The following is a 23,158-nucleotide window of genomic DNA, read 5'->3' as shown; positions in this document are numbered from 1 at the left end:
ATTGATTCCTCTATGGTTCACCCAAGTCTCTTCAGGACCTTGACAGTCAAATATTCGGCTGCACCCTTCCTGGGTTATTTTGTGCCTGCCCTTCCCCCCAGCCACTCAGCTTTAGCAGATCTAGATCTCTGAGGACCTAGACCTCTGCTCTCTTATAACAGTGGCCACTGGTTATTTGTAGCTTTTGAGCACCTGTCTGAATAGAGATGTGCTATGTATGTAAAATACATGAGGTAATTTTAAAGATTTAAGATTTTAAAGTACCCCCCAAAGTAAAGTAGCTCATCAATAATTTTTAATGATTACGTGTTGAAATGATAGTATTTTTGAAATAGAAAATAAAGCATATTATCAGAACTCATTACACCTGTTTCATTCTCCCCTCCCTTTTCCCATGGCTTCTAGAAAATTAAAAATTCTATATGTGGCTGGCTCACATTAAATTTCTATCAGACAGGGGCACGTGGGTGGCTCAGTCAGTTGAGCGTCCGACTCTTGACTTTGGCTCAGGTCATGATCTCACAGTTCACGAGCCACATGGGGCTCGAACTGATGGTGCGGAATCTGCTTGGGATTCTCCCTCTCTCTCTCTCTCTCTCTCTCTCTCTCTCTCTCCCTCTCTCCCTCTGCCCCTCCCCCTCTCAAAATAAATACATAAAAGTTAAAACAATAAATTTCTACTGGACAGTGTTGGTCTAGATTTAATAGTGGAAGGGCTGCAACAGACAAAGGAACAGCCAGGAAAGGAAAATACGTTATGCATAAGATGCGGAAGGCCTTCCAAGGCCTGGCTCTAGTTCTGTCTTATAGTCCCCACCCTCACCCACTCCATACCCAAACCAGACTGTCTATGAATCACAAACACATATGGGACCACCCGCCCCTCTTCGCATGCCTTTCTTGAAATGGACATTCACCCCCCTCAGGACCCCATTCGCAACCGACCTTCTCTGGGAAGAAAACCTTCCTTCCCAGGAAGCCCCCCAGCCTAACAAGCTTATGTTTCTGAGTATTCAACAGGACCCCTTGCTGTGACGTTTGTGCTGTTGACTATTTTTTCCACACATGGCCTGAGAACCCACACTCATTATGCTAGCGAGGCACAGCTTGCCTTTGGGGCTCTCCCAGGTCTCCTCTGAAGCACAGGATGGTGCTATGATCTTTGTACTCCTCCTTGCCCTGTGAAAGCCCCGCCCAGGGGCGAGTGAATTTTCAGGCACTCAGTAAACCCAGGGACTTTGAGCAGTGTCATATGGGGAGGGTGCTTTACTGTGGGGATAACCCTGAAGTCATCAACAGCGAGAAGTACGCTTCCATCCCAGAGACTTTACTTTGGTTCAATGCCCTTTGGAGACACTATAAAGTCATATCCTTGAGACTGTCTTCCTCCTGAAAGGTACTTGGAAGATCAAGGAGGGATATATTTTCTGGGTGCCCACCTGCTGCCTAAGGCTATCTTCATAGCAAAACTTGTGCATGACATTTGCTACATGTCAAGCACTGCCCTCAATGCATGACATATATCTCGTTTAATCATCAAAAATCCTATAAGGTATGCTATTTCACCTCCATTTTACCGATTGGGAAACAGAGGCACATGGTAGCTACGTGGCTGCTCAAAGTCACTCAAGATGAGAAAGGCAAAATTTGAATCTGGACAGACAGTCCTGGGGGTGGGGGGCTAGTAATATTGAGGACCCCACTGCCAGCATCTGGGCCCTACAAGGAGTCAGTCACGCAAGTTTGGGGTTACCCTGCATAGGCTTGCCAGAAAAAATATAGGGACCCACTCAGTTAAATCTAAATCTCAGTCAAACATATACTTTTTTAGTATAAGTATATCTCAGAAGGGCACCTGGGTGGCTTAGTCGGTTAAGCATCTGACTCTTAATTTTGGCTCAGGTCACGATCTCATGGTTTCTTGCATTCGAGCCCCATGTTGGGCTCTTTGCTGGCAGCGTGGAGTCTGCTTGGGATTCTCTCTCTCTCTCTCTCTCTCTCTCTCTTTCTCTCTCTCTTTCTCTCTCTCCCCTTCCTTCCGCAAGCTGTCTCTGTCTCTCTCAAAATAAATAAACTTTAAAAAAAGTATATCCCAGGGAGACATGGAGAAGAAAGAAGGGCAAGCCCTGCATCGGATCAAGCATTTGCACTACAGCTTGTTCACATATACTGAAGACTTTAAGACGCAGCCGCAGAACACTAAACCAAAGGGGGCTTTGTCCAGGGTGGTGGGGGCACGCTGTCTGCTCAGGGTGTCTCTGCATCACCTTCTCTGCAGCCAGAAATTTGGTCCTTTGGTCCAAGGAGTGAGAGGTGAGAGATTTTCTTCTCATTGGTGAAAGGCTCGCTTTCTGGAGCCAGTGGAGTGTAACTGAGCAGGGTTTGGGCAGGGCCGTGATGGGAGCCCACAACTCTGGCTTCCCTTGGGAGCAGGGTGATGTGGGCTAACATTCCCTCCCCACCGCTGGAAGGTGGCAGAGTGAGAGGACCAGAGACAGGTTGTAACTTGGCTCTGGAGGCCACAAGGAGAGACCCTTCTTCCTACCGCATTCCTGGAAGATGTGTTGCTGGTCCTGCATGCCATGTATTCCCTGGCTTCCTGGCTGCTGAGGCAGTGGGAGACATGGAGGCTCTGATCACCACCAGCTGATGGGCAGCAGCGAGGCCTCCAGAAATGGCAGAGGCCACCTAGGTGCCCAGCCAGATGCGGGCGGGCAGGTGGGATGAACAAGAATGGGGCTCAGGAAAACAGGAGTCAACCTCTTGGATTCTTAGTGATTCCATCTGGAGATTGAGACTGGGTTAAAGTGTGCCAGGGGTCTGGAGCCCATTGTAGGTACTCAGGTGCCACTTGCTATTACCATTATTATTACTCTTATTTATTATCGTCACTAGTGCTCCTCTCCTTGAACAGAGCTCCTTGTTCCTTGATCTTGTTATTCACCTCTGCCCCTCCCACATTCACTGCAGCAACTGGCCCAATGAACATTCAATAAATGTTCGCTTTTTAAAATACTGAATTAAAAAAATCATAAAATTGCCAGCAAAAATACAAGGATACTGATAAAGTAAAATGAGATTGTTTTAAGCATCCATGTGGCTTTTCTAAAAAGATGATGAAGGAAGCAGGTTAAAATGACCATGACATCCTGGATGTTTTTTCAATCTTTTCAACAACTGGACCATGACTCAAAATAAGAACCCAACGTTCCAAGGCTTGGGTACATTTTACAACTGGGATTCAGCTTCTATTTAGTTTCCTTAAAAAAAAAATATGTTCCGTTTGGTTAGGGTGAAGTTTGCTTTGTTTTATGTAACTGAAAGCAAACAGACACCAGCAGGTTTTCCTGGAGAGGGTCCAGGACTGCAGCGTGGATGCTGGGTCCCATTCATTCCAGGTTAGAGAGCCCCCAAACCAGCAGCGAGAGGTGGGTGTTTACATGACCTTAAGTCTCCAGGCTTCACCACTTAGCGGCTCAGTCAACCTGTGGCCATATAGTCTTAAGCACCACTTTCTCCATGGAGATCTTGCTCCTTGTCAATAATCATGTGATAAAATTGTAAGAGAGAAATGAAGGGCTGTGGGCCAGTAGAGAGAGTGCCATAGAGCTGTCTGTCCCTGTGTACTATATGTTAATTTCATGCATTTTTCATGCACACAGACTCTTCAGAAGGGAAAGGTAGGCAAGGTTTATGGAGTTTTATATGTTCCCTGCTCCTCCCACAGGGCCACACGTTCCAGGACAAGCAAGGAATTTGCGTTTTCCTAATGTTCTCAAGCTGGATCTGCTTAATTTCATTTGCAAGGTGGGGTGGGGCATGTCATGTGCCTTCAGGTGATGCTGAAACTGAAGCTCAGGTTCTTGGGGTCTTCTCTCCAGGTTAAGTGAGTTGCCCGAGGTCACACAGCTGGTTTGCAAAGATAAATTGGTGCTAAGATGCCCCTCATCTGCCAGCCCCACAGGCAGTGACTCTTCATCCAGAGAGATTTTGTCTCCAAGGGAGCATGTGGCAATGTCTGGAGATGGTTATAATGGTCACAGTCTGTGGGGATGGGAGAGTGCTACTGGCATCTAGCGGGTAGAGACTAGGGATGCTGCTAAACTTCCTGCAAGGCTCAGGACAGTCCCTGCCCCACCCCAACAGCACAGAATCACCCACAATGTCAATAGTGAAGAAAGTTAGAAACTCTGCAAGGTCAATAGAGAGAGTGATGGGGCGGGAACCTCTCTGACTCCTGTGTATGTGTTTGTGTGTGTGTGTATGTGTGTGTGTGTGTGTGTGTGTGTGTGTGTGTTAAAAAAAATACTAGGGGCACCTGAGTGGCACCTGGTTGGTGCCAGTTGGTAGAGCCAGCAGCTCTTGATTGTAGGGTTGTAAGTTTGAGCCCCACATTGGGTGTAGATATTACTTAAGATCTTTAAAGAGAGAGAGAGAAAATACTAGATCAGAGGCCAGAAGGGAGCATTAGAAGTATGCTAAGCTCTTGCTACTCAAAACATTGCCCCTGGACCAGCATCAGCTGGGAGCATGTTAGAAATGCAGACTGTCAGGCCCCACTCCAGACTTATTGAGTCACAATCTCCCTTTTAGCAAGGTCCCAGGTGATCTATGGGCTCATTAAAGTTGAGAAAGACAAGTTCTGGCTCACCCCAGACTGGACAGCCTGTAACCCCATCTCAAGAGGTGTGCATTTATCTCAGCCTCACATCTCACCGAGGGTCAGTCCCAGAATCCCCATTGCCCTGGTGAGGGGTTCAGGGTCTGCCATCTTTCTCCCCCACACCTGATCTGTGCTTCTTCCTTTGATTTTCACGTGAGTCCTGGTGTTGGAGAAGAGCATATCTGGATCGGTTTATTATAACCTTTCCCATTTTTCTCCTTGTTTCACCCGCCTTCCCCACAGGCCTACATCCTGTTGGGACAGTTCCTTCTGATGCACAAGAATGAGGCCGAGTTTCAGAAGTGGCTCATTTGTTGTTGCGGCGCCACCGAGTATGAGGCCCAGGAGAGTTCCAACTGTCTGAAGGAGTGGTGTTCCTGCTTCCTGTAAACACCCCCCCCCCCTTACTCTGATGCCTGGGTAAACAACACACTCTGTACTGACACCCAGGCTTGGGGGTCATTATTTTTGTCATTTTTTGTTATTTTTTATTTTAGAGAGAGAGAACAAGTAGGGGTAGAGGCAGAGGGAAAGAGAGAGAATCCTAAGCAGGCTCCCCACTCAACGCAGATGCAGGGCTTGATCCCATAACCCTGGAATCATGACCTGAGCCAAAATTGAGAGTTGAGGCTCAACCAACTGAGCCACCCAGGTGCCCTATTTTTTTTTTAATTTTTTTACATTTATTTATTTTTGAGAGACAGAGCTAAAGTGGAGGAGAGGCAGAGAGAGAAGGAGACACAATCTGAAGCAGGCACTATCTAGGCTCTGAGCAAACATTCAGCACAAAGCCTGATGTGGGGCTCAAACCCACGAACTGTGAGATCATGACCTGAGCCAAAGTCAGATGCTTAATCGACAAAGCCACCCCGGCGCCCCACCCTATTTTTGTTTTTAACTTTAAGGATACACAGTCTTTATATGAAGTAGTACAATGTAAAAACAATGGTCATTCACCTTACATGAATATCATGTCAAATATTTCAGCATATAGATTATTTTATAGTAGATTATTTTAAGTTTTAAGCCAGTGTATTGATTATCTATTGCTGCTTAGCAAATGAACTCAAAGCATAGCAGCTTAAAACAAACAGTTTTATCTCACAGAGTTGCTTGGCTGGGTGGTTCTGTCTCTGGGTCTTCCATGAGGTTGAAAACATCAGCTGTGCTGCAGTCATCTGAAGTCTTGACTGGGGCTGGAGACTCCACTTCTAAAATGTTGCACTCACATGGCTGTCAACTGGAGTCCTCAGTTGTGTTTTAAATAGGCCTCTCTATGGGGCTATTCATGGCATGGCATCTAGCTTCCTCCAAAGCTGCTGACCCAAGCAGGAATAAGAGAGCAAGCAGGAAGTGGTGCAATGCCTTTTATGACCTTGTCTCTGATTCACACTATATCACTTCTGTCTTATTCTATTTTTAGAAGCAAGTCATTAAGTCCTCAAGAGAAGAGAATTAAACTTTCTTGAACAGCAACTACTATGCAGACATATTTTTAAGAGCACCATAGTCCAATTTCTGAGGTATAATTTATATTCAGTAACACTTGCCCTTTTTAGGTGTGTAGTTCTATGACTTTTGAATAATGCACTGTCCGAAAACCATCACCAGAATCAAGATGGGGAGCACTTTTATCTCCCCAGAGAGTTCCCTAGTTCCTCCCCATAGTCATCCCTGTGCTCCTCCCCAGCCACTGCCAGCAAATGATCCAGTTTTCTGTCCTTTTCATTTTGACATTTACAGAAAGCCAAGTAAATGTAATCACACAATATGTGCTTTTTGTGTGACTGGCTTCTTTAACTTAGAATAATTCAGTTGAGATGAGCCCATTAAACAGGTTTTTTAAACTCCAGAAAACATTGGCAGCTGTTGTTGGTGCCTGGCCCCATATGCTGTTGGCATTCACTGTTCTAGTACAGTCCAGTAGCTTCCCTCAGCAAGCACCTGAGTACCCTCTGCTAGAGGGTATCCCTAGCTGCAGGAGTAGGATCTGCCCATGCACAGGGCAGGAAGGAAGTGCCAGGGAGTTAACACCCTTTCGTGTGTGGAAGCAATGGTTATGCCTTGGCTTCTCTGCCCTTCGGGTAGGACAGCTCTGAGGTGGTACCACCAGCTCCCCAGTGGGACTGAGCCAGTTGTTCACAGTGCCCTCCCCCCCTCCCGCCCTTTAACACCTCTGGCATTTGCTTTCTTTTCTTTCCTATATTGCTTTCCCATTCTACTGCCAGGGTTTCTTGGGATCACCCCTCATGAAATATTTAAATTTTAGTATCAGTCTGCTTCCAGAAGAATCCAACTTAAGACAAAAGTGTTAGAATTTAATTTTATTTCAACAGAAGAAAAAAATGGAACTGAAAGAATTCTTGAACTTCATGGAATTTTTTTCTTCATTATGAGACATCATAATTTCTAAATCAATTTCTTCTGAGCATAGAGAGTAATATGGGGGAAACAGTAAAAAGGAGGTTAGTATCATTAGGTTTATTTTAAACTCTGTTTTTTAATATTAGATGGTGTGAATTCACATTTTAAAAAGTAATAAAAGAAAAAAATAAAAAAGTAATAAAAGTAAAAAGAAATTAGCACTCTTATTTCTTCCCTCTCAGTTTTTAAAATGGGTTTAGTATTATTTTTAACTTGTCAAGGTCTATAGCATTTACATTCTTCGCATAAGCATAATCCCTGCAGTTGCTTAGTCTTAGTTGTATATTTAAGAGGTTATAAATCCTTGTTGGTATAATTATTTTAAAAATTATTTGGGGCACCTGGTTGGCTCAGTTGGTTAAGCATCTGATTCTTGATCTTGGCTCAGGTCAGGATCTCACAGTTCATGAGGCTGATGCCCATGTTAGGCTCTGTGCTGACAGTGGGGAGCCTGCTTGGGATTCTCTGTCTCTCTCTGTCCCTCTTCTGCTCTCTCTCTCAAAATAAAAATTAAAAAACTTTAAAAGTCATAACTTTGTCACTCGGAGTTCTTTGTTCTCATATATCTCTCTATTGGTTGTTGGATGACTATATTAGAATAGATTATGCTGCAGTAACAAACAATCCCTCAAAGCTTAGTGATTTAGCCAACAAATCTTGATTATTCTCTTAGGCTTCATATTCAGTATATGCCATCGTGAGAGCTCTGTCTGTTATAGTCATTGTGAGAGTTAGGTAGATGGAGATTCTCTTTCAATACATGTTTCCATGAGTACCACAGCAATGGGAAGGTACCATGGTGGATTACACACTGTATCTCATATCCTCTACCCAGTGTGATCTATTCCACTTATGTTCACATTTCATTTACCAAAACAAGTCACATGGTCATATCTAACTCTGAAGGGTCAAAGACTCTTCTGAACTCAGGAGCACATTTGGTGATAGCACCAATCAAGACCACAATCATCAGCTGGGTTCAATACTTCTTCCCTGGGTGCCTCACAGGTGTTATATTTCATAAGTTCATAATATGACTGGGATATTTCCATTGAGGTCTGTTTAACTCTTTCTAGCTCTGCTTCTTTAGCCATCCACAAGGAGAGGCCAAGAAGAAGTCCAAGTGAGCCAACCGGCTGGCCCAAAGATTTAAACAGCTCCATCTTGGGGTGCATGGGTGGTTCAGTTGGCTAAGCATCCGACTCTTGATTTCAGCTCAGATCATGAGCTTGGTTTGTGAGACTGAGCCCCACATCAGGGTCTGTGCTGACATCATGGGGCCTGCTTGGGATTATCTCTCTCCCTCTCTCTCTTTTCCTCCTCCCTCTCTCAAAATAAGTAAATAAACATTTAAATACATACATACATACATAACTTCCTCTTCCAAGATCTCAGGTTCTGACTATCCAGAGCCCTTCCCTTGCTTCCTCCTGCACAGCCCACTGTTGGATTAATCCTTTACTAAAATAGTCATAGGATTTAGAAGTCACTCATTTTCTAAGACAAGAGCTGATTGGCTTTAGAGAAAGGAAAATGGGAGGTAGCCTTGTCCTTCATTTTATTTCTACACACTTCCCATATTGCTGAAATCTGTCCCTTTAATCAGGTTGATGTATGGGATTATGTAAGAGGATTAGGGAGCTGAGAACCTTGGAGGAGATGGTCTTCCAAGACTAAGCAGCCTCTACAGAGGGGCCCTAGCACAGATACTGAAATTCAGAGTAGTTGTTCTTTGTGTAATGTAACTGGAGGGGCACTGAAGATGAAACCTGTTCTTACAATTGTCTCTACAGCCATTCATTTTCCTGTGTTGAGTTTAGTCTTTCTCACAGATAAAATTATTGGCTTCAATTCTTCACTTCTCACTGTGTTTTCCACCTTTGTCAGGTGATTTTACATTCCTCCCACTAGTGGCAAAATAACTCAGACCCTTGACTTAGACTTTGCCATGTGGTTTACTCTGGCCAATGGTATGAGTCTGAAATGACAGCATGCCAGTTCTGAGCATCACTGTGCATTTCCACGTGCTCTCCCATGCTTCTGTTAATACCAAGAGAAGAGCTGTCTCCTTGGATAACTGCTGTCTGCGTCCTAGAATGAACCCCAGTGAAACTGATCTGAGCCCAGCTTGCAGCAAGGACCTGAGGCCAGCCAGACCTGCAAGTTGATGCAGAGCTGCCCATCAAAGCCTACCCTGGATCAGCCAACCCTCAGACAATTCAGATGTGTGAGTGAAAATAAAGAATTCTGTTCAAAGCGACTAATGTTTGGCACAGTTTGCTGTGCAACAGTATCTAACTGGTATATTCCTTCTAGTCTAACATGTTCTTACCCTGCCAAAGGGTGCTTTAGATGGAGCAGCAGCCCAGGGTGGGTAAAAGAAAATTGCCTCTGATGGCAGTCAGACATGGGTGTGAATTCCAGCTCTGCCAATCAGTACCTTATCCTGGGTGAGCTACTTCACCTTGCTAAGCCTCAGTTTCTTCATCTGTAAAAAAGGGGCAAGAAGGTAATTACATTGCTTCAAAGGCTTGATCAATTTAAATAGTGTAGGTTAGGTACATGGTTCATAATAGAAGTGCTGTCTCTGTTCTTGGGGAGGGGGTCTCTGAGCCTGATGATCTGAGTACTTGGTCACATTCTGATACTTGTGAGAGAATTCATAGCTATGAGTTGGAAGGGAGCCCAGCTACCAGCTTATCTAATTCTGTTGTTCCAGCATACAATTCAGGACACTGTATACCATACATTCTTCAGGGACCACACACTCTGTAATGAGAAAGGACAACCAGTACAGATCAGATTATTTCAGATTTTGACTGGGATCTTATAGGGTCACATAGCCCAGTGATCCCCAAAGGCATGTTCAAGGACACTCAAGAGACGTGAGCATGTTCTTGTGTCTTCAGCCATGTCAAAGGCTTATCTTCTACTTGGAAGGACAGTTGTTCTAAAGATTTAAAAGAAAGTTGGTACCTAAGAACATTTATGAATTATCATGGATTTGATCAGCATCCTAAACAGGAGGCCAAACCATTTGCAAGGAAGAGGGGTCAGATACTGACTTTTGTCCCCAAATCTGTAGTTTGAGGGTATCTGTGAATCAGTAAATGATTTCAGTTAGTATTTATGGAGTGTCTACGTCTCTGAGCATGGTTAGGTGCTGAAGGAAAGGCAAAGGGAATAAGCATGAGTTTCTCTGGCTTTGAGTAGTTTATAGCTTAACTGAGATGATTAGGAGAAGGGACGGGAAAGTGGCTGAGGGGTCAGCAGGTATATCTTAGCTTGCACCATCCCAGAAGTATCCCCTGAGACAATGGTTTCAGGGAAAATACTGTGTTCAGGAATATTCCCAGGAAATGCCAGTAGGGGAGTGGGCAGTGTGGCAGGAGGGGGAAAGCAGCCAAGAAAGGTGTTCCATCTCTAGCACTGTAGGCAATAGGAGCTCAGTCCTTCCCGGGAACTCTGGGAGCCAGTATAGAACACACATTCAGTCACCCCACCAAGGGGTAGCTAAACACCTGCTCTTATTAGTCATTTGTTGGGGACTGCTCCTGCAGGAAGTTAATCCCTAAGCTTTTGAACCTTCATGTGGAGAAACTGAACCTCATTGAGAAGGGGGTCAGGCAAAGAGATGCAGGCACTGGCAGCTGGAATTTGGGCCAGCTGTGTGTACTGAAGTGAAGGTGAGGGCACTTGGGGCACAGGATACCTGCAGCTTCTGCTAGGTGGTAGAGTAGGTCAGGCCTGGCTTTGAAAACAGAATCCATTCCTTACCACTGGTTGTAAGCCCTTTGGAAAGTAGCCCTATCAACCTAGCTACCCATCTGTAAAATGATAATAATAGTATCTACTCAAGCACTGGGAAGATTAACATTCCTGGCACCTGATTAGAGCTTCATGCATTGTGGGAATAGAAACCTAAGGTTTAAAATGTGCAGCACTGACTGTGTATGGACAAAGGAGATGTAGGGATGGATGAGAGTAGTCAGGGAAGGCTTTCAGGAAGAGGTGACATTTGAGTTTGGTGTTAAAGAGGGTGGTGAGGATTGAATAAACTGTGGACAGGGAAGACAGTGGGAGGGGTATGCAGGGAGAAGAAGGTGAGGGAGAAAGGGCTATGAGGGGAAACACAAATCCAACTGGCCCAGCCAGAGTGAGCTGTGGGAACCTGTAGAGTCACCACAGGTTCTTTGTCCTAGGGAAGTTAGTGCTCAGCAGCAGCCATTGGGGACTGGAACTCCACTGGTGCTTAACTCATAATGGGGCAGCCCTGCTCCCTGCACCTGAGAAAGATCCTGTAGTAACTGGTTGCTACAACTAACAACCCTTCACTCTTCCTCGCATCACATCCGCACCCTTGACACAACTTTGCCATCCCTCCTGCCAAGGAGGCGGTCTTCCTCCCTTCCTATTGAATCTGGACTAACCTCATGACTTGCTTTAGCCAAAAGAATATGGCAGATGTGACACTGTGACAGTGTGAGCCTAGGCTTCTGCTTGCTCTCTTTTACGCCCGTGATGACCATGCACACAAGGCTGTGCTAGTGTGCTAGAGACACATAGACACATATGGATCAGCTGTTTCTATTACCTCAACCAACAGCCAGCCAACAGCCAGCCATAGGAGTGTGGCCATCCTGGACCAGCCAACCTGTCAGCTGACCTCAGATCCATGAGTGATTCCAGCTGAGATCAGCCATGCTTGGCCCAAAGTCGGAAAAGCACCCAACTAACCCAGAAACTCGTATAAATAAATCCTATTGTTTTAAGCCACTGTGTTTTGTTTATGCAGCAACAGCTAACTGCTGGGATTCCCACATGAAACTTCAGTGTGAAGCACCTCCAGATTAAAGTGGGAAGCCCCCACTTATTTTTTAGAGGGCGCCCTGAGTGATACCCTGGTAAATGGTGATAATGAGAGGGACTCCATGACTCAAACCAAAAGCCAAGCAACTGTGGTTGAGCAGGGGGAGTGGGAAAATAATGAAAGCTAAGCTTTGAACAGCTTTGGTAAAGAGTGTGGCTCAGTGTGGAAGAAGGTAGGATGCAACTACGACAAACTCAAGACAAGAGTTGTCGATTGTGTGACCAGTTGTGGGAGGCCAGGGTGATTTCGTCTGGGAAACTTCTAAAAGAATGCTGACTCATGGAGATAAACCTATTAGGAAGTGTTTTTGGAAATATGTGTATATATGCATGTATGTGTACATATGTGTGTATGCATATGTGTGTGTATGTGTGCATGCATGTGTATATATGTTTCTACGTGCATATATATGTATATATGTGAGTATGTATCTATGGACATGTGTATATGTGTATATATACATACGTGTATAGTGAGTATATACACGTATCGATATACACACATGTATATGTGTATGTATGTGTGTGTGTATAGGTGTATTTGTGTGTATGTATATGTGTATATAGACATATATGTGTGTATCTGCACACATATATGTAGATATATGTGTGTATATATGTATATATTCATGAGTGTGTATATATATATAATTTTTAATGTTTGCTGCTCTAAATACAGAAATGCAGAAATAGAAATGATTGACCAAGCACACATGGCATCAGGTATTTTGCTAGCACCCCAAATCCTCCTGGGGTGAGCAAGAGTACTTTCTCTGTCTTACAGATGAGAAAACGGAGAATCAAAAGGGTCGAGTGCCATGGCCACACTGATTCTGCGAGTTGTTTCAATCCAGGTTAAAGCTGTGCCTGCTGCCTGATGAGCCACCCTTAGGGATTGGGTGTCAGGGACAGATTGGCATTAGAAGAGCTGAGGGAGACTGAGGAGAGTCGTTGGGCTGAGGGCCTCAGGACACATTCTGTGTGGCCACCGCCACTCCTGGAGCCTCCCGTGTTACTGGTCTCACATCACAAGCTGTCGCTCTAGGCAGAGGAGAAGCCCCTCTCAAATCCTTTGGCTTGGAGACTTGGGGATCCCCTTTCTCAACCCCCCTATTTTCTAATTCTCTCCCTCCTTTCCTAAGATCAAGGTCACCTTGAAGAAATAGGAGTAGGTAGTTATCTTAATAGGCTCATTCTTGCCCATTTCTACCAGACGCTTCTTTACTGTGCTTTGGTTTTTCCTCTACAGTCAAGTCTCTGGTTTAAGGACAAAGTTTATTGAACAGGCTATGCTGTTGTATTGGTTAACTAACCCAGTGGTTGGATCTTTTTGGACCAGACTGAGGGGCCACTGCAGCCAGGGCACTGGACAGTGCCACTGAGTGGGTCTGGGAACCAGAGACAAATCACTTGATTTGCCTGTGCAATGAGGAGAATATTTGATTCTCCTATCTTCTGTCTTTGCTATAAAAGAGCTCAAAAATACACATAAAGGCATTTTGAACATAAAAGGAGGTAGGACACCTGACAGCAATGTGATGGGTAGTCATTGTACTGTTTCGGTCTGGACAGCAGCTGCAGAGGGCTAATGGCAGCAGCGTCTCTTCAGATCACATGGTTTACACACATTGGTCGGGACCAGCTAAGGTTGTGCTGTGACAAAAAACAAAAACAAAAACAAAAAGCCCCACCAATAACAAAACCCCACAAAACTTTATGTCCCAGTCACCTCATGTGCCCATCTCGGGTCTGCTGGGAGTGTTCTGTGTTGTCGTGACTCTAGCTAGGACCCAGGCTGACAGAGTCCCCATCCTGAATGTTCAAAGTTTGCTTCAGCAGAAGGAGCCCTGGGGACAGCTCACGCAGGCAATTACACGCTCAGGCTCAGAAGCGACATGTCACTTTCACTAACAATTGTTGGCCAGAAGCATTGTAGTCCTGCCCAACCCCAAGAGGGCCAGGCAGTGTGTCTGCTAGAAGAGGAGAGAATGGAAAATTGAAGCAAACATCACAAATCACTGCCATAGGAATCCTTGTCAGAAGGTGGGTGAGAACTGCGGAAAGTCCCCAACGAGACTCTGTTCCGTGCCATACTTGTCCCTTTTCTTTGTCATTTTGCAAATGTGCTTCCATCACTGAGATATAGGAGAAAAGTGATAACTCGCCCTGTGAAAAAACTACCAGCCAATATTTTATTATATTTCCTTCCAGTATTTCTCCAATGGCATAGGTATACATTTGTTAATAACAGCTTTATTGAACCTTATTTCACACATCATAAAATTTACCCTTTTAAAGTGTACAATTCAGTGGTTTTTAGTATACTCACAGGATTGTGAAAACCATCACTATTTAATTTCAGAATATTAAAAAGAATTTTTCATATTTATTTAATCTTGAAAGAGAGAGAGAGAGAGAGAGACAAAGCAGGGACGGGGGAGGGGCAGAGAGAGAGGGAGACACAGAATCTGAAGCAGGCTCCAGGCTCTGAGCTGTCAGCACAGAGTCTGACACAGGGTTTGAACCCACAAACTGTGAGATCATGACCTGAGCCAAAGTCAGACGTTTAACCAACTGAGCCACACAGGCATCCCATAATTTCAGAATATTTTTATCACCCCCCAAAAAATCCCATTGATAATTGGCAGTCACCCCCAGCCGAGCCCCTCAAAACCACTAGTCCACTTCTTGTTCTCTATGGATGTGCATGTTCTGAACATTCCATGTAAATGGAATCATACAATATGTAGTCTTTGGTGACTAGCTTTTTTCACTTAGCATAATGTGTTCAAGGTCCGTGTTTCAGCATGTACATATGTCCATGCTTACCATGTACATGTGTACATTTAAAAAAACGAATTGAGATCCTATCAAACATCAGTTACCCTGTTTCTTTTATATGTTTTGTTTTCCCCCATCAGTCTTTGGAAAATAGTTTTTACCAGTTCTATAGCAATTCGTAGAATTTATGCACAATACTGTATTGAATTGTGCCCCTAGATTTGGACTTTAGGTGTTTGCTGGCTTTTTTCAGCATTATGATAGCTATACATTTTTTACTGAATGAATGGATGGAGTTGTAACTGTAAATATGGATAACATTTCTCATTCTTCCCTTGAGGAAGATGCTTGGAAATGGGTCTAAATGAGTGAAAAAACAGGGAGGTTTTTAGGGCTTTTGATTCTGAATGCAAATGCTAGTTTCTAGAAGGCTGACTCAATCTGCTTAAGTGTGGCTTTGAGTTAGTTCAACCACATCTCACTCAGAGCAGAAGCAAATTTTTCACAGTGGCCCAGGAGGCCCTACACAGCCCTCTCTGCCTCTTCTCTGCCCACAGGCTCTCTCTACTCCAGCCACACTAGCCTCCTTTTTGGCCCTTAAACACCCACCTTGAAGAGGGCACTTAGAATGAGCACTGGGTGTTCTATGGAAGACAATTTGACAATAAGTTATATTAAAAAAAAAAAAAAAAGAACACCCAGACCCACTCCCTCGCAGGGAGATCAGTGACCTCACAATAGCTATTCCCTGTACCTGGAACACCCTTTCCCATCTCTGCATAATTTGCTTACATACTTCAAGGCTTTGCTTACAAAACGCTTTCTCAGCAAGACTCTCATTACAAATGCCACCGCCTGGGTGCTTGAGGGGCTCAGTCAGTTAAGCATCAAACTCTTGATTTTGGCTCAGGTCACCATCTCATGGTTCATGAGATCAAGCACCACGTTGGGTTCTGCACTGACAGCACAGAGCCTGCTTGGGATTCTGTCTGTCTCCCTCTCTCTCTGCATCTCTCCCACTTGTGCTCTCTCTCAAAATAAATAAACATTTTAAAAATGCCACTCCCAGCATTCCCTATCTCCTCTGCCAGCTTTAATTTTCCTCCATGGCAGTTATTGCCTTTTATTATATTGCATAATTTACTTATTTTGTTCATTATTTCAACCCACCAAATCAACCATTAGAACCTGGTTTGGTGCTGGATACAGAAGTGCTGATGCATAGGGGCACATGGAGCCCAATATTCATAGCAGCACTGTCAACAATAGCCAAATCATGGAAAGAGCCTAAATGTCCATCACCTGATGAATGGATCAAAAAGATGTGGTGTGTGTGTGTATATATATATACACACACACACATATATACAATGGATATATATATACAATGGAGTATTGCATGGCCATGAGAAAGAATGAAATATGGCCGTTTGTAGCAAAGTGGATGGACCTCGAGGGTGTCATGCTAAGTGAAATAAGTCAGGTGGAGGACAGATACCATACGTTTGCACTCATAGGTCTAATAGGAGAACAGGAGAAACCTAATGGAGGACCAGGGGGAGAGGAAGAGGGAAAGAGAGTTGGGAGAGAGAGGGATGTAAAACCTGAGAGACTATTGAATACTGAAAACGAACTGAGGGTTGAAGGGGGTGGGGGAGGGGGAAGGGAGGTGGTGATGATGGAGGAGGGCACTTATGGGGAAGAGCACTGGGTGTTGTATGGAAACCAATTTGACAATAAACTATTTAAAAAATAAATAAATAAAAATGAAAAAAATAAATTAAATAAAAATGGAAAAAAAAAAAAGAACTGGTGCCGGGCCTAGTAGGAGCTCAATAAATCTGTGTTGAGTTGTGCTGATGCTAGCACTAATTGCCCTCCTTATAAACCCTGTGGTCCACCCGGCCCTTCTCCCTGGAGGCAGCGGCAGGCTCTGGTCTTTGAACCAAGTCCTAGTTGGTGGTTCCTCCTTGACTCAGTTCTGGAGCAAACTGGCCAGGTGGCTGCCTGCAGGACTGTTCTGTCCTACAGTGAAACCTGGAGGAGGTTCGCCCTGACAGATAAGCCCGCTTGTGACTGCGGAGTACAAAGATTTGTTTCCAGAAGGAGGACAAACCTTCCAAGGACCCACACAGCAAAGAGCCCACCAGTGGCCCAGCCAACCTCTGGCCCCTGAGCTGCTTCTGGGACAGCTGGAGCACCAGGATCATACTAACATTTCCCAGGGAGCAGGCTCCCCATGCCCAGGGAGGGACAGCGGTCACAGGCTTCCACAGAGTGGCAGGTTTCTGCACAGCCCGCACTGCCACACAGGCAATGGTCAGGAGGGAAAAACCTACAGGAAGCCAAGAAGCTGGGAAATCCCTTCTCTGGTCCTGGCTGACCAAGCAGCAGGGAGTCCCTCAGGAGCCTACCATTGTGGACATTTCCGGCCAGGCTCCAGGGGTTTTCACTATAAGGCTGAAGATCAAAATTCCCAAATCCATACAACAGTGTTTTTAATGGGTCTGTAAGTTCATGGACAAACAATGACTCATAATTAATAGTGTTAGATTAGGCCTGCATCAAGGAAGCAAATTCAAAACCACAGCCGTTCCTAAGTCACCTCCACCAGCAATGAGGCTCACCTCAAGGGCCAAAGAGCTTTCCCTCCTAATTCTCCCTACCCAGGTCCCTGGGGACACAGCCACTGGGGAGGGGGAGGCCCACTACTGGCTCAGGGCATTTCTGGATTCATCCATCAGAATGGCCACCAAAGCCCAAAATGTTTTCTTAAATATTCTCAACGTGGCAAATCTCTGTCTTCTGAAAGTCCATTTGAATTTTGGAAAGAATGAAGTTATTTAGAGCAAATTCTTATGAATATGATGGGTGATCAAGTTATGGAACATGATCTTTTACAAAATTTTTTAGTCAAGTGTAATGGACACACAGAGAGGTGCACAAACCATAAACTAGCTGCTTGGAGGGTTTTCAGAAATGGAATACCACCAAGTAACCACCACCCAGATCAAGAACAGATCAGAGGACCCTCATGCTCCTTTCAAACAGGTTTACCTCCCCTGTGTCTGTCGTACTGACATCAAGTGCAGAGATTGTTTAGACTATTCTTGAACTTGATACAATGGGTACCTGCAACATTTAGACTTCTGTGTCTAGCTCTTTCCATGCTACATGGGATTCATGTATGACATTCCTGTGTGATTCGTGTATAATATTGAGGTATACAGCAATGGCTGATGTATACTATTCCATTGTATGAATCGACTGATTTGTTTATTAACTATTGCAAATAATGCTACTGAGAACAGTTCCTGAAGATTTCCAGAAATTCAGATTTTCATGTGAGGTTTCCCAACTTTTTAATGTTGTAACAAATTCAAAAAGTTTGAAAGATATTATACAGGGCAAAGCATGTTGGTAACTGTAATCTGTCTTACAGTAAGGATTTGCTAGTGAGCTAAATAATGCTTAGGGAGCCCAAAGACCCTAGCCCTGCCATGATCAAAGGAGGGAGGAAGGGGAGGAAGCTCTAGGAAAGGTGTGGCCCCTGGATGGGGTCTGGAGAAGGAGAAGCCAGGGAAGAAGGTGGGGAAAGAAGAGGAAGGGAATGTCAGGAAGAGGGAGAGGAAACAGGCTGACCCATGCATGGGGAACAACAAGAGAGTCTTGGAGTTTGGACAATGGTGTATCTGGAGTGTGGGGATGGAGACTTCTTCATAAAGATGAGAGTGTCAGTGACAGTCCACTATATGCCAGGCACGGTATTAAGCACCCATGTTCAGTTTTCATTGCATTGTCATAACAAGTTAGAATCATTCTTCGCTTTGTATAAGGAGAGAATTGGACACACAGAAGTTAAGTTATTTTACCAAAGTTGCACAGCCAGTAAGTGGAGGAGCCTGAACTTGAAGTCTTATTGCAGCTAAGGTGGGGTGGGACCAAATCAGTCAACACCTCATGTGTTGAAATTTTATCCTGACCATGATGGGAAACCCTGGAGGGCTTAAGCAGGGAGATCATGTCACTATGACCACAACACGGAGAAGGCAGAGAGAGGGAAGGTGAGATCCAAGGTAATTGAAGGAATCCAGGTGAGAAATGACAAGGTCTCAGCTAGAACAGTGTTAGGGCATGAAACTAAGGAGAGAGATTTAGGAGTTATTCTGCAAGCCACTGCCCTCCTTTCCAGGACTTGGGGACTGATTGGAAATGGGGAAGTGAAGTGAAACAAGAAACAGGGTTGTAGGAGACACTGACAAGTTCTATTTTGGACACATTGAAATGGAGGTGTCTATGCAGCATCTGAGGGCCAAAATTTCATAAGCAAATAGCCCTGTGGTTCTGGAGTCAGAAAGAAAATTGGGGCAAGAAAGGAGCCTTGGGGGTCACCAGGACACAGGTTGAAGATACGGGTGGAGGAGAGGATGGTGGAAAAGAAGAGGAGGTGAGAAGTAACTGAGGGGAACTGCAATGGTTCAGGAGCAAGAAAGTGTAGATGGACACACTCAGACAATGAAGAAGGAGCAGTCAGAGGTGTGGTGAGGACACTGCAAGAATGGTTCCATGGGCCATTGTGGGACAAGAGAGTTTCCAAAAGGCAGCATTAATTCTTCAGAGACTGAGCAACAAAATTACCAAAAAGTCCCCATGAGGTTTGGCAACAAGGACACCACCGATAACCTTAGTGAGGTCCCTTCAGTTGGGACAGAGGCAGATAGGGATGCACTAAGAAGGGAAGAGGAGTTGAGGGGGAGGGAAATGATTAAGAAGCACATGGACCAGAAGCTTGCCTCACCCAGGGCCCCTTGGGAGGCTTTGATGCTGGAGGCCTTTCAGCATTCAGTTAGAAGCCATGTTTGATGGTTTTTTTAATACACATGTCTTTGTGTATCGACCTCCATCATTTAACTAGCTTTTGGGAGGAAGGCTTCTCTCTCTCTGTTCTTTTATCATCTCTGTGAAAAGTGCTCACAACTGCTTACCTTGCATAGGATCATGCACATCATCTCTTGGTCCAATTCCAGTCTCGAGTTCTTATGGTTTTAAACTCTCATGGTGGAGGGCAGGGGTAAGCAGGATCCATACCTTTCAACTTTTCACATCATGTGAAGTGATCTAGAATGACATGTCCACATCTGGCCTGGGTGAGCTACCATGCACTGCATTGCTCGTGTCTAATTCAGCATCTGCCATCCATGGCTTGAGAAGGAAGACAAGGTGTTAGAAAATTCAACACAGTGACTCATGTCCTCACTCACCGATTTGTTAATGCAGGCCAGAGGAGAAGGAAACAGAGCAGCCAATAGGAAGGATCCTCTAATTGAGCTGACATGGAGGAAAAATGCATTTATCTAAATGTCATCCTTCAGAGATACCTCTGTATTGGCTTTGACTTCAAGGTTGATACATGTGACCAATCACCTAGGGAACCCCTAATAAAGAGTCATTCATTCATTGATTCCACTGACAAATATTTATTAGGAACAGTTGTAGGGTTTTTTTTAACAGCTACAAATTATTTTACATTCTTCCCATTAAAATAGGTGTATAGAGTCCCGTTTAACAGCTTTGACCAACAGAATGTGATGGAAGCTCTGCTTTGTGACTTCTGAGGCTACAAAGCTTTAGCCTGGTCCACTGAAAGGCTAAACCGCCATGTAAAGAATCTGATGACCCTGAGATTACCAGGCTGGGCTTCCCCAAACATTCTCAGGTGAGCCCAACCTCATGACCATTCCAACCCAGGCACCAGGTATATGAATGTGGATGACCTCTTGGGATTGAATTCTCTAGCCTCATCTCAGCCCTTTGAGATATTCCCAGCCACTCTAGTCTTCCCTGCTGAGGCCCCAGACATTGTGACAATAGACAAACTATTGCTTAGGGGTCCTGTCCGATTCTGTGGACTTAATTAAATGGCATTGTTTTATGTCTCTAGGTTTGGGAAGGCCACTCTGCATAATGCATAAGAATTATCTGGGATAAGAACCTATTGTGTATTAGGTGCTATTCCAGGCACTACAGATAAACAATAAGCAAGAGAGGCAAAGTCCTATGTGGGGCTAACATGCCACCTGGGAAAGGCAAATAGTGTAAACAAATAGTCAGTAACTCAATGATTCAGAACAATAAAACCAGGGAATATAAGAGTGATGAAGGTCTATCAGAGGAGCTGATATTTGAGCTGAAAGCTGAATGATAACAGAAGGAATGGGAACAGCAAGTACAAAGGTGTGAAGGATATTAAAAGAGCAGACAGAAGCCAGTGAAAGTGGAGCATGGTTATGGAAGAGCATGAATGGAGGAGACAAGGCCAGAGAGATAGGTCGGGTCAATCTGGCAGGACCTTGTGGATTATGGTGAGGAGGCTGGATTATATCTTAAGAGCAAGTTACATATCTGTACATTGAAAAGTTGGCTCTGGCTGCTGTGTAAGGAATGAATTGCAGAGGAACAAAAGAGGAAGCAGGAACATCAAGAGGAGCCTTGGTAAGAATCCAGATCAGAGATGATAGTGGCTGCGACAAGGAGGTCATACCAGAGACGGTGAGAAGCAGATGAAATGAGCCTGTGTTTTTGAGATAGAGCAGACAGTTTTCACAAATAGGTTGATTATAGAAAGCAAGAGACAGGAAGGGAGGAATTGACAACTCTTAGGTTTCCCTATGTTCATCTTTGATTGTGTTCTAGGTATTGTAAATGCTATTTTGTGGAGACTATGGATTCTGTTATATTCCTCTGAAGAATATTGATGCTTATTTTTCTGTTTACTTGTTTTATAAAACAGACTCAAACTGCAGAAAATGCTTTTTGGGAAGTTGTTCAAATCTCAGTTCAGTTCTCCTGGCGTTGGCTGAGCTGTTGGAAGTGTTTTCCATACAAGCATGATTCAGGGGTCAGCCAGAGATTTGGACAAAGTTAACACACAGACCATGGGGCTGATCCTTGCTTTTCTGGGGTTCTTCTCTCCATCTTAACAGCTGTACTTGCCTAGACTCTTTTCTGGTTTATGTTTGTTTTTCAACGAGAAAGACTGCAGATTTTCTACTGGAGTTTTAGCTACCCTACATAGTTCAGGCTGGGAACTGCCCTCAGGGGAAAGCCATTGAAATAAAAAATAGAAAACTCCTCCTATGCCATTCCTTTATTCCAGTGCATAGCCCCTTCTTGTTTCTGGCTGTTTTTGTTCACTCTCCAATGCATTTAGGTAGGTTTTACTTTTTTATATTAATCTTTATATTTTGAGATGATTTTTTTTCACATTTAATAATTTATTTATTTTTTAATTTACATCCAAGTTACTTAGCATATAGTTCAACAGTGATTTCAGGAGTGGATTCCTTAATGCCCCTTACCCATTATCCCATCTCCCCTCTCACAACCCCACCAGCAACCCTCTGTTTGCTCTCCATATTTAAGAATCTCTTATGTTTTGTCCCCTTCCCTATTTTTATATTATGTTTGCTTCCATTCTCTTATTCATCTGTTTTGTATCTTAAAGTCCTCATATGAGTGAAGTCATATGATATTTGTTTTTCTCTGACTGACTAATTTCCCTTAGCATAATACCCTCTGGTTCCATCCACATAGTTGCAAATAACAAGATTTCATTCTTTTTGATTGTTGACTAATATTCCATTGTGTGTGTGTGTGTGTGTGTGTGTGTATCACATTTTGAGATGATTTTAAAATCGTATCCAGTTGTAAGAAATAACAGAGATATCCTTTGTATCCTTTAGTCAGTTTCCCCCAGTGGCAACATCTCGCAAAACACTGCAATAGCACAACCAAAATATTGACATCGAGACAATCAAGATACATAACATTTCCACCACTACAAGAGTCGCTCATCATTGTCCTTATATAGTCATACTCCCTGCCCTCCCATCTGCACCCCTTCCTTAGTTCCTGGTCACCACTTTTTGGTTGTTCATTTCTAAAATTTCATCATTTCAAAAATATTATGTAAATGGAATCATAGAGTATATATCCTTTTGGGGAATTTTTGTGTTTTTGTTTTGTTTTTGTCGAACATAATTTCCTAGATATTCATCCAAATTGTATGTATCAATAGTTCATCCCTTTATTTCATGGCATAGATGCATCATAGCTGTTTTTGTTTTGTTTTGTTTTTGACCATTCACCTATTGAAGGATACCTGGACTGATTCCAGTTTTTGGCTATTATAAATAAAGCTGCTATGAACATTTATATATAGGCTTTTGTGTGGACAAATGTATTCATTTCCTTGGAATAAATGCCTAGAAGTGCATTGTTGGCATGTATGATAGTTACATGTTTTGCTTTTATTTATTAAAAAAATTTTTATGTTAAATTATTATTTTTGAGGGAGAGAGAGAGACAGAGTGTGAGCCAGGAAGGAGTAGAGAGAGAGGAAGACACAGAATCTGAAGCATG

General features: G+C 43.9%; 1 protein-coding gene across 5 annotated transcripts in view; it reads left to right on the top strand.

Annotated features, from left to right (window-relative positions):
• The window catches only part of BANF2 (barrier to autointegration factor 2), a 33,652-nt gene extending 28,544 nt beyond the window's left edge, over nt 1-5,108 (top strand). For all 5 annotated transcript variants that reach the window (XM_029917617.1, XM_029917618.1, XM_029917616.1 and 2 more), the window contains one exon: nt 4,907-5,108. In XM_029917617.1, coding sequence (XP_029773477.1) covers nt 4,907-5,053 — 147 coding nt within the window. In that variant the 3' untranslated portion in view covers nt 5,054-5,108. The remainder of the gene's footprint in view (nt 1-4,906) is intronic.
• The last annotated feature ends 18,050 nt before the right edge of the window (nt 5,109-23,158 follow it).

The sequence above is a fragment of the Suricata suricatta genome, chromosome 12 (assembly GCF_006229205.1).
Source record: "Suricata suricatta isolate VVHF042 chromosome 12, meerkat_22Aug2017_6uvM2_HiC, whole genome shotgun sequence".
In the NCBI taxonomy this organism is placed as follows: Eukaryota; Metazoa; Chordata; class Mammalia; order Carnivora; family Herpestidae; genus Suricata; species Suricata suricatta.
This window is presented reverse-complemented; position numbering and strand designations above follow the sequence as displayed.